We start from the raw sequence: 11,531 nt of genomic DNA on the forward strand, positions 1-11,531 counted from the left end.
ACTCCTGCCCCCTGAGCTGTCTCCCTGTGCATAAGCAGCCCTTCCTTCTCCCATGATTGTTCTCTCCAAGGAGTGTATCTACTTCAGGTAAATGTTCAACTCATATGCCTGTCTGTTGTTTGGCTGGAAGCCACAGGTGTGGGTTCCATTCCAGACCTGAAGGGCAGCTAGGGGCCATAGTTTCAGTCGCTCTGTCGGACAGCATACCTGGTCTCTCCCCCACCCCCTTTTTTTTTCTCCAAATGATTTTCAGTTTTGTTGTTTGAACATTTCTTAAAACAAAAACAAAAGACCCATTCTAAAGGTTTCCTGAATTCTACAAGAATTTTCTTTTGCCTTATTTTTATGTAATTGTTCCTCTCTCCTTTTGATCCTGCCATTCAGACTTGGAGAAAGTATAGCAGCAAACAATGCCTACAGACAGCAGGAAACAGAACATACGCACAGAAGAATGCCTTTGCAGTCATTACATCACAATTTCCCAGCATCAGTAAAGTGTTTAACTCCTCCACTTTTGAAAGATAGTGTTCCTGGATTGAACATTGAGGAATTAATAGAGAAACTTCAGTCTGGCGTGGTGGTGAGTGATAAATGACAATTATAAATAGCGTTATGCTGGTACATACCACTTAACTGGCAATTCTGATTATGTTGTTGTTTTGTTGTTAAATGCCATTGAGTCATCTCCAACTCATACCAACCCCTCCTAGGGTTTCCGATATACTATCACTAACGGAAATAGATTGCCCAACCTTCCTTCCGAGGAGTGGCTGATGGGTTTGAACCACCAGCCTTCTGGTTAGCAGTCAGGTGCCTTAGGCACTATGCCACCAGAGCTCCCATTCTGATATAACATTTATTTAAACAACTTTACATGGAAATTCCATCATTGAAATCTTACCTTTTTAGGTTTATTTTAAAATGTAAAAATAACAATATTCTGTGTGACTGTGAAGTGACATAACCACTGTGGAAAGCAATACAGTGATTCCTTAGAAAGTTGGAATTGGAGATACCATTTGACCCAGCAATCTCATTACTAGGTATATATCCTGCAGAGGTGAGAGCTAGGATAGGAACATATACATGCATGCTTATGTATCATCACAGCACTATTTACAATAGCAAAAAGATGGAAACAACCTACGTGCCCATCAGTGGAAGAGTGGATGACCAAACTATGGTACATACACATACTGCAATGCTATGCAGTACTAAAGAATAATGTAGAGTCTGCAAAACACCGCATAATATGGATGAACTTGGAGGACAGTATGCTGAGTGAAATAAGTCAATTACAGAAGGACAAATATAGTATTAGTTCGTTGTTGTGGAGGGTGAAGGAAAGGTTTATATATGGAGGAAACTTTTTTGTTGGTTGCCAGAGGTGGGAGGAGAGAGGGGAGAGAACACTGCAAAAGAAAAAAATGCATTGACCCATGTCACTTTAGTTTTGTGTATTTCACTGTACATGAATTATATTTCAATAAAATGCATTAAAAAAAAAAAGTGAGAGCCAGGACAAGAACAGATATATGCACACCCATGTTCATCACAGCACTATTTACAACAGCCAGAAGATGGAAACATCCTAGGTGCCCATCAACAGAATAATGGATAACCAAACTATTGTACATACACACAATGGAATACTGTGCAACCCTAAAGAATAATGTAGAATCTGCAAAACACCACATAATGTGGATGAACTTGAAGGACATTATGTCGAGTGAAATAAGTCAATCACAGAAAGATAAATAATGTATTAGTCTGTTATTGTAAAAAGTCGAGGAAAGGTTTATATATGGTAGGAAATTTTTTTGTTGGTTACCATGGGTAGTAGGGGAAGGGAGGGAAGGCTGTTAGATAGATAGAGATAAGTATTGATTTGGGTGAAGAAAAGGGCAACGTATCAAATGTGAGTGATCAACACAATGGCATTGAGGAAGAGGAAGGATTAGAGAGGTTCATGGGAGGTACAGAGAGCAAAAACATAAAAAAAATAAACAATATTCTGGAAAGTTTGGGAAGAATGGGGGTATTCGGTCATAAAATTCTAACATTTTAGCATATATAACCATTCTTTACCTAGTTGTCCACATCCCACAGCTTAAGAAACATTTTTAAAATTTCCACAGGTATGCAAATCTTACCTTAATGTTCTGCAGTATCCAAGTTAGTAAACTGCTTGCAGCCACCTGCTATGGCACTAATTAATTTTGTTTTTACTTTGATACTCATTACATTTTCATTACTTAGTTTTATCATAGGCATTTATTTTGTTACTTTGTCCAGTGTTAACATTTTCTGGCTTTAAATTCTATTATATTAAAACCTAGGTAAAGGATCAGATTAATGATGTGAGGATTTCTGACATAATGGATGTATATGAGATGAAATTATCCACTTTAGCTGTGAGTACTAACTTATTTTTAATTATGTATAGCAATTAAACTTTAATAAATGTTTTTTGTAAATGATGATGATCAATGATTTGTTTTCTTACAGTCCAAAGAAAGCAGGCTACAAGATCTCTTAGAAGCAAAAGCTCTAGCCCTTGCCCAGGCCGATAGACTGATTGCTCAATATCGCTGTCAAAGAACTCAAGCCGAGACTGAGGTGTGCACAACAGAAGAACATACCTGATTAGTAGTAGAACAAATCATGAAATAAAACATGTCCCCAGAAAGCCAAACCCACTGCGATCAAGTCAGTGCCTACTCATAGCGACCTTGTAGGACAGAGTAAAACTGCCCCAGAGGGTTTCCAAGGCTATAATCCTTACAGAAACAAACTGCCACATCTTTCTCCTAGGAAGTAGCTGGTGGGTCTGAACTGCTGACCTTTCCGTTAGCAGCTGAGTACTTTTAACTACTGTGTTACCAGGGCTCCTAAGACATGTGCAGAACATTGGTTATCTATTTGTTACTCTCACTGACATAAATTCCCCTCAGCATTTGACATGGCTTCTTGCTCCATCTTGACATTCTCCTCTTTAATTTTGGTCACGTCAGAAACTTCTGATCTTTCTAGCACTAAACAAAAACAAACTGAACTCACTGCCATTGAGTCAGATCCTACTCATAGTGACCCCTCCTTGGGTTTCAGAGGTGGTATCACTATGGGAGTAGATTGCCCAATCTTCCTTCCAAGGGGTGGCTGGTGGGTTTGAACCGCCAGCCTTCTGGTTAGCAGTCAAATGCCTTAGGCACTATGCCACCAGAGCTGCCATGGATATTCTTCCATGTGTTATGAACTTCTCTTCTTCTGCTCAACGTTTGGCTATTGGGGTTTCCCTGGATTGTGTTCTTTGCCCTTTTCCCTTATGTGCTTCATGGTTTCAACCGTTACAAAATGTCGACGCTCCCAACTTTTTATATCTTACCTAGATCTTTCTCCTGAACACTAAATGCATACTGTGTGGCTGCATTTAAATATATAGGAAACACTTCAAGATCAGCATAATAAATAGTGCACTCATCACTTACCCCTTTTTTAAAAAATTGTATACCCTCCTTTATATTCACTTTACTGCTTTTAGAGTTTTCCAGCTAAGAAACATAGAAAGTATGCAATTTACATCACACATTAGTCATTTCACTATGTTAGTTGATTCTGCCTCCTAATTATTATTCATCTCTTGTCTTCTCTTAATGCTACTATTTACTGTAGGTCAAACCCCTTTCATTTTTTCAAATGAATCTCGAAAGAGTTTCCTGATTGGTCTTCCTATTTTCACTCTAGGGCCCTTTTCTCAACCACCCTCTAAACTACTGCTAAAGTCTACTCTCTGTTGTGTTTATCCTTTCCCCAGACACACACACTCACTCTGCTTTGTCTGAGGTAATAATCTGATCTGATCACTCCTGTGCTGAATATCCTTCATAGTGCTCATCGTTGCTCTCAAAGTATAATTGAAATTGCTTAGTTTGGCATTCAGAGATCCTAGCTATTTCTCAAGCATCAGCTTGCATTTCACTCTGCATTCAATAAAGATATTTGCAATTCTGGAACCTGGCAAACTCTTATGTTTACCTGCCTTTGAACTTGTCCATGTGTCTGGAGCACCTTTTTCAAACTCTTTTTCTTTGCCTAAATGCCTCAGAAACCTTCCGATTTCAGTTCAAGTGTTTCTATTTCCCAGAAGCCTTTTCTGGTGTTTCTTTTTCCCCATATAGGTTTGGTGATTCTCCCTTTAATTCTCTGCACTCTGCTTACCTCCCTATCAGACTTACACCATTTGAAATTATATTCTCTCTCTCCCCTCTGTACCCCCTCCCCAACCACACTGTCTGGACAATTTCTGTGTTGCCAGGTCCAGCATAGTACTTGGTACATGGTGAGTGTTCTTGAAGTTATCATTATGCTATGTACATAAAAGCCAAGATAATAGAGGCATGTAATATATATGTATGTACACTAGGTTGCTGGGTGGTTTAAGCAGTTTGCACTCACCTTTTTACTGAAAGGTTGTCAGTTTGAACCTACTCATTGCTGCAGAAGAAAGGCATGGAAATCTGTTTCTGTGAAAATTACAGCCAAGCAAACTGTATGTAGCACTTCTGCTCTTAATACCTAAGGTTGCTGTGAGTTGGAGTCAGCTTGATGGCAGCAAGTTTGTTTGTAATAGAATACATTATGGGTGAGAACTTCACTGCAGTAATCTTAAAATTCCCAGCAGATACAAGTGGAATCTAGACAATTTATATCATTTGTAATCATAATAAAGTTTTTTCTGGCTTTTTAGAGAAACATTAAAATCAATGACAAACAAAATACCTTTTAAATCCTTTCAGAATAAAGATATACCCAAAAATATAAATATTACATTACTCTTATTTTAATGTGGGTGCATTTATCTTGACTGCTATCTTGAATTTATCATTAATTCCAAGAAAGAAAATTAGTGACAGTAAAATGTCCCTCTCCTTATAAACCACATTTTTATATTCTGGTCTGTTAGACATGTCTTGCATTTTGTTAAAGAATGTTATCAATGTTACTTTTAATCAGTATTACTGGAAAGACTTCTTTTTAAAATATCATTAAATAACTGAGTATTACTACATTATATTCTGTATCATAAAAGCAGAGAATGGCTCAGTTGTTCACCCAGCGTGTTTACAAGTAATAGTATTTTTTTAGGGAGGAAGAGGTCACTTTTTATTCTAGTTGTTTTTCTGCTTCAGTATGTTTCCTGTCATAAATTCCTTCATATTAAGTATAGGTTATGTTCCCTTATCAGGCTTGATGTGTAGCATTTGCTTATATATGTGTGATACAGATAAGATATTCTTACCTGAAATGGAATAACCAATCTCTGAAAACGTTGTTTTGTTTTAACATCTAAACCCAAGGCCTATTCATATTTAAATTGAGTACCATATGTAAAAAATTTTAAGCCAAGAGTTGCCTTCATGTTATAGTTATTCATTTCCATTAATCTGCTTATAATTAGGATGTTGTTATTAGAAAAAGCTGTAACAACACCAGCTCTGTTAGATGTAATTACATAGTAGATATATTGGACTAATACAACTTTACATAGCCCAATAGATATTACCCTATTAGTTATTTGGTAAAACTTTTAAATCGAAAAAGCTCAGCATATTATATAAATAAATAATAGAAAAGTCTGTTCTTTTGTTTTATTTTAAGGCCTGGACACTTGCTAGTATGTTGAGAGAAGTTGAGAGAAAAAATGAAGAGCTTAGTGTGTTGCTAAAGTCACAGCAGGTTGAATCAGAAAGAGCTCAGAGTGATATTGAGCATCTCTTTCAACACAATAGGAAGTTAGAGTCTGTGGCTGAAGAACATGAAATACTGACAAAATCCTACATGGAACTTCTTCAGAGGTAAATTAATAAAGTAAAAATTTCTGTGTGAAGTTAAAACCTAGAACGAGCCCACAGCATTCATTTTTTTCTGGCCCCAAAATCTCTTTTTAAGTATTTTGTGTATTCTGATCACATAATATTAAGTAGTAAATGAGAAATTCTCACAGCCATTGAGTTGATTCTGACTCATAGTTACCCTGTTGGGTTTCTGAGTCAGTAAATCTTTACAAAAGTGGATTTCCCCACCTTCCTTCTGTGGACTGGCTGGTGGGTTTGAACCATCAGCCTTCTGGTTAGTAGTCATATGCCCTAGGTACTGCACCACCAGAGTTTCTTAAGTCAGAAACAAGTCATAGTGAAATGAAGTGTTGATTCCTCAAACTCAGTATCGAAGTTGGAAACAGAATACAGCTCTCTTTCTTTCCAACTGACTCTGCTTTTATTTATTGATAACTGTCATTTGGGGCATACTTGTCTACTTTATTCACTGAAAAAATCCTTAGAGCCCAAAACAGATATAAATGTTTGTTGAATGTACTGAATTATAAAAATAAACACTCTGAGGAGCTTCTTCATTGTATTAATTTATAGTTTAAGACTAATTATGATTTGTAAAAAGTTTTCCATTGTTACACACTATTAATATAGAAAAGTAGAAACTTTTAGCTTTATAAGAATTATGGACTTAGTTGCCCATCAATTAAAAATAAAGGGTGGAAAAAGAATAGCATCCAGAAAATTTGTGATGACAAGGTGATTTCTAAACAGGACATTTTTCCCCTCTTTTTCCTAGTAATAATTTTTTCCAAAGTCTGGTGGTTTGAGGCAGCACAAAGAAAATGTACTATTAGTGATAAGGCAGGTTGTAGAGGAATGTAGGCAATAGTCTAATTATGTGATTTCTAGAACCTACTTGGGAATGTCTGGATGGCATGAACAGTTAAACACCCAACTACTAACTGAAAGATTGGTAGTTGGAACCCACCTAGAGGCACCTCAGAAGGCAGACCTGGTGATGCTTTTGAAAGGTAACAGCTTTGAAATCTCTGTGGAGCAGTTCTACTCTGACACACGTGGGTTCGTGATGAGTTTGAATAGACTCAACAGCAATTACCATCAACAACAAAACTTATTTAAGAAGAAAAACTCAATCCTGGAAGAGCCACATGGGTAACCAATGAATGAACCCAGTTGAGGAAAGATCATTTGTAGTAGTAGAAGACTGTCTAAAAGCATTCAAATTCAAATTTTCTGAAAACCTTATGTGGGACAAATAAACACTTCTGGCCAAATTTGAACAGTACCACCAGTTTTTTATGTTCTTATGAAATACAAGGGATATTTTATGATTAAGATAGTTGGGTTTCAAAGTCCCACCTTAGAAAGGGTTTCTTTTGTGTTACTTTGCAGGTAAAGATGGAGAGCTTTAAAGGAACAAAAGAAATTTAGAATCTTAAAACTTTCTAATTACTAGAAATATTTATTCATTTTTTTGACATTTTTAATTAAACATGTATTATGCCAAGAGGCTAAGGATAACATCTTTAACTTTTTTCTTTCTTTTTTTTTTTTTAAAGAAAAACCTCATTCTTTCACCAAAGTTGTTTTCATTTCTGTGCTTTAATGATGTCTACTATTTTATAGCATATTATATAATGCAATTATCATCTGTAAAATAAAGCTCTATAAATTAAAGATGAGTTTAACACTCCACCCATTTCCGTGTCACGGTTGTTTTCTACCACATCAGTCAGCCAAAAAATCTATCTTTGCTGTCTTAACTCAAGTTGATCTATCTCATATACAATTTAGTTAGTAGAAATAGTAAATAGTGCTTTATAGTTTCTTTCTTCTATAAGATGTTTTTCTCCCTCAAGATACTAATATATCTTTTTGTCTTTTCAGGAATGAAACTACAGAAAAGAAAAATAAAGATTTACAGATTACATGTGAATCTCTGAATAAACAAATTGAGACAGTGAAAAAGTTGAATGAATCACTCAAGCAACAAAATGAAAAGTAAAATTCTCTAGTCCAATAATTATTTTGGATTTTTCAAAAACGAAATGATTCTCTTTCAATATAGAACATTGTATTGACAAAATTAATTAAATTATAACTTATAGATATAAAGAATATAAAAAAATATTTCACAAATTTTAAAGATAATTGCCATTCCTATAAATTTTTTCCTTAAAATACTTGTTGGGGAAATATCATGATTCATTGATTATTTTTCCCAAAAATTTTTATTTTTACTACCCCAGAACTATTGCCCAGTTAATAGAGAAGGAAGAACAAAGAAAAGAAGTACAGAACCTGCTAGTAGACAGAGAATGCAAACTAGCAAGTGAGTAACTTCTTATTTGATAAATTGTCTGTTTCTTAATTTTGTGTTGCAAAACACATGAATGATGTTTACTTTTTCAGTATTTTCAATTTCTCTCATTTTTTTAAACCATAACTACATCCTAAACAGCTTCCCTTATCTTGCCACAACATTTCCACAAAGCAGCGTATTTGGGGTTGTCAAATTGAAATCTGAGGGTTATAGGAAATGATTTCCCTCTATAAAGTAAATTTTCTAAAAGAAACATAACAGCAGGTGGCAGTGCTAGGTAACTTTTAGTTACTAGTTTCTTAATGGTAGTAGCTATGAAATGAGTCACAAGAACATTTTTTATTTTAACTAACTTGCTTTAGAACACAGACACTTACCTATGTAATTTTTCATAGTTTTTTCTCTCCTTTCTCTGCTAACCATTAACCCCTGAGGGTTGTCCTTTTCTACTATAATATTTAGAACAGAGGAAAAGGGAAAGACATGGAAATTTTGCATTTTCTATATAATACTAGAATAGTAGAAGAGATTGGTGGTATTTTCCTATTCAGTACTTACTGTACAGTTAATATTTCCAGCAAGATATTTTGTGGTCTTCCTAGCTGTCTTTCTCCTAGCTACTAAACTTTCAAAGTCTTGTCAGTAAAAGACTTCTTAAATATAGCCAACTGTTTGTTTGCTCTTTAAGACTTGCAACAAAAAGCTGCAGTACAAGAAGAAAAAATTAAAACCTTACAAAAAGAAAGAGAAGATAAGGAGGAAACCATTGACATCCTTAGAAAAGAATTAAGCAGAACAGAACAGATAAGAAAAGAGTTGAGCATTAAGGTAAGGCTGTGTTCAAGTTCTCCTTTGCCAGTAAAGTGAAAAAGTTTATTTTGTGAAAAAATTGAATTTGGATAAACTAATGTTCTATTTCTTTAGTACTTTTGTTTAGAAGATATTTATTATGAAATCTATCACAATGTAAAAACCCATACATCCTAAAATCGCCCAAACTGTATTAAGTATGTACTGTGTGCCAGTACTGCTTTACAGCAGACACTTACTGCTTTCAGGTCAGAATAGAGAAAGATCCCCACAGTTCTTGGTGTCACATACAGATAGCTATATAAAGTATATAGCTTACATCTATTTGCTTGTTGGGATGGTAATAATAATAGCTCAAATTTGTTTGTTGTTGTTATGTGCCGTCGAGTCAAACGCGACTCATAGCGACCCCTCCTTGGGTTTCCGAGGCAGTATCACTACAGAAGTAGGATTGCCCAACCTTCCTTCCAAGGAGTGGCTGGTGGGTTTGAACCGCCAGCCGTCTGGTTAGCAGGCAAGTGTCTTAGCCACTATGCTACCAGAGCTCCTCAAATTTGTTTAGAGCTTTATAATTTGCTAAGGACTCTTAAATATTACCTTTTTTAATCTTCCTCACTTTAAGAAATATTAAATTAGTATATATTCTGATAACCTAGTACCACTCTAACAGAAGAAATACCACAAATGGTATGGCCTTAACAAATAAGAGTTTATTCTCATAGTTTGGAGGCTTTAAGTCCAAGTTCAAAGTGCCAGGATCTAGGGGCTATGTAGAAGCCCCTCCACCTTGGGCTTCAGCTCTGCCTCTTGCTCCCAGCCCACTGAAGCTAGAGGCATCTCTTCACTCAGGCAGCTACTGGCTGCTGAGGCTAACAAGCCCAAGGTCGACAAATAAATGGCACAGTCCTGATGTTACCGAACCACACAGCAGGCCCTTAATTCGAGTCCATTGTAAGTCCCAAGGTCAGCAGAGCATGGCAGGCTGAACAACGACACAGCTACATGCAGGGTCCAAGGGTGCCATAAACTAGAGACCATTCCCAAAGCTGCTGCTTATGTATGGGAAGCAGACCATATACCCAAAGCAGCTACTCAGCTGCTCCAATAGATTGATTCCCCCGTGGAGTTAATTACCAATCTCACCATGGGGAATAACTATATTCAGCTGCCCAGCCACTCACCCAAGCCCACCCAAGTAGACACACAAATGTAACCAGTATAGAAATATTTCAACTTACAAATGAAGAAACTGAGTCTCAGGTTAAGTTACTTTTCCAAGGTTACACAGTAAAAGACAAAATGGACTTAAGTATTCTGAATCGAAGTCCAGGGCTCTTTCTCCATTATAATGGTTGTAGTAGCTATGAATAATGCTTTCTGGCCCATTTAATATGAGGAAGATGAGGACAGATTAGGATTCAAAGGCTGTCTGAACTACAGAGCATGAATGAAAGAAAAGACATACAATTTAACACCACATTCACAGATTTCCTGATTCTGCTTTAATATGGTTATTTTCACAGTAATTTTAAAAGAAGTACATAGTATTTTTAGCATCATTTCAGCTGTTAGCATTGATGTAGAAGAAAAGTTGAAAATGTCTTCCCAATATGTATTATTTAATAATTAAGGAGCCCTGGTGGCACAGTGGTTAAACGCTAGGCTGCTAACCTAAAGATTGGCAGTTCAAACCCACCAGCTTCTCCACAGGAGAAAGATGTGGCAGTCTGCTTCCTCAAAGTTTTACAGCCTTGGTAACCCTATGGGGCAGTTCTACTCTGCTCTACAGAGTTCTGTGAGTCAGAATTGACTCAGCAGTGGTACATTTGTCTATTTTGGAAGGGGAGTTTTATGATTACTTGTCTTAAACTTTTCATATAATAAAGTTGACTAAAATATAATCCATATTATAGTGTGTCTTTTGACAAGGTTTTCTTACAAATGAAAATAAACACATTTTATAATCTGTGAAGAGAGGACATGATGCTAAGTTGTTTTTCCCTCATTCCCTTAGGCTTCCTCTCTAGAAGTTCAAAAGGCCCAATTAGCAGGTCGTTTGGAAGAAAAAGAATCTCTGGTGAAACTTCAACAAGAGGAATTGAACAAACACTCTCATATGATAGCAATGATCCACAGCTTAAGTGGTGGAAAAATAAGTCCAGAAACTGTGAATCTCAGTATATAGTTATTATGGCATTTTACAGTTTATAATCTAATGATATTTTTCATGTGTGTAGCTATAGTGGGATAAAGGAGGTAATTTGTTACTCTAAAACATTCGAAATTATTGTCTAATGACTAATTAAGTAAAGATCTTGATCTGATATGAGTTTTTATTGCTTTTTTTGAATAGAGAAATATTTTACAATTTTACTTTCTGTTTCTGGCTTTTTTGCTTAAAGCTTTCTTTGATTCTTACATTAGAATATAATCATCATGTTTATAAGGCTTTTTTCCTTTTCTTTAGTTGTTTTCCTCTCTTTTGTCATACTTTTCATCATTTGTGACTAAAGATTAATAACTTGAAAATGCAATTTAAAAAA

The 11,531-nt window shown here is 35.8% G+C and overlaps 1 protein-coding gene across 1 annotated transcript in view; it reads left to right on the forward strand.

Annotated features, from left to right (window-relative positions):
• Window positions 1–11,173, forward strand: part of CIP2A (cellular inhibitor of PP2A) — an 81,146-nt gene extending 69,973 nt beyond the window's left edge. The window contains exons 14-21 of the mRNA XM_007946565.2: window positions 385–580; window positions 2,340–2,414; window positions 2,509–2,619; window positions 5,659–5,855; window positions 7,743–7,856; window positions 8,105–8,187; window positions 8,867–9,006; window positions 11,003–11,173. Of these exons, the coding sequence (XP_007944756.1) occupies window positions 385–580; window positions 2,340–2,414; window positions 2,509–2,619; window positions 5,659–5,855; window positions 7,743–7,856; window positions 8,105–8,187; window positions 8,867–9,006; window positions 11,003–11,173 (1,087 nt within the window). The remainder of the gene's footprint in view (window positions 1–384; window positions 581–2,339; window positions 2,415–2,508; window positions 2,620–5,658; window positions 5,856–7,742; window positions 7,857–8,104; window positions 8,188–8,866; window positions 9,007–11,002) is intronic.
• The last annotated feature ends 358 nt before the right edge of the window (window positions 11,174–11,531 follow it).

The sequence above is a fragment of the Orycteropus afer genome, unplaced genomic scaffold (assembly GCF_000298275.1).
Source record: "Orycteropus afer afer isolate SDZICR_OR568_19922 unplaced genomic scaffold, OryAfe1.0 scaffold00166, whole genome shotgun sequence".
NCBI classification, from domain to species: Eukaryota; Metazoa; Chordata; class Mammalia; order Tubulidentata; family Orycteropodidae; genus Orycteropus; species Orycteropus afer.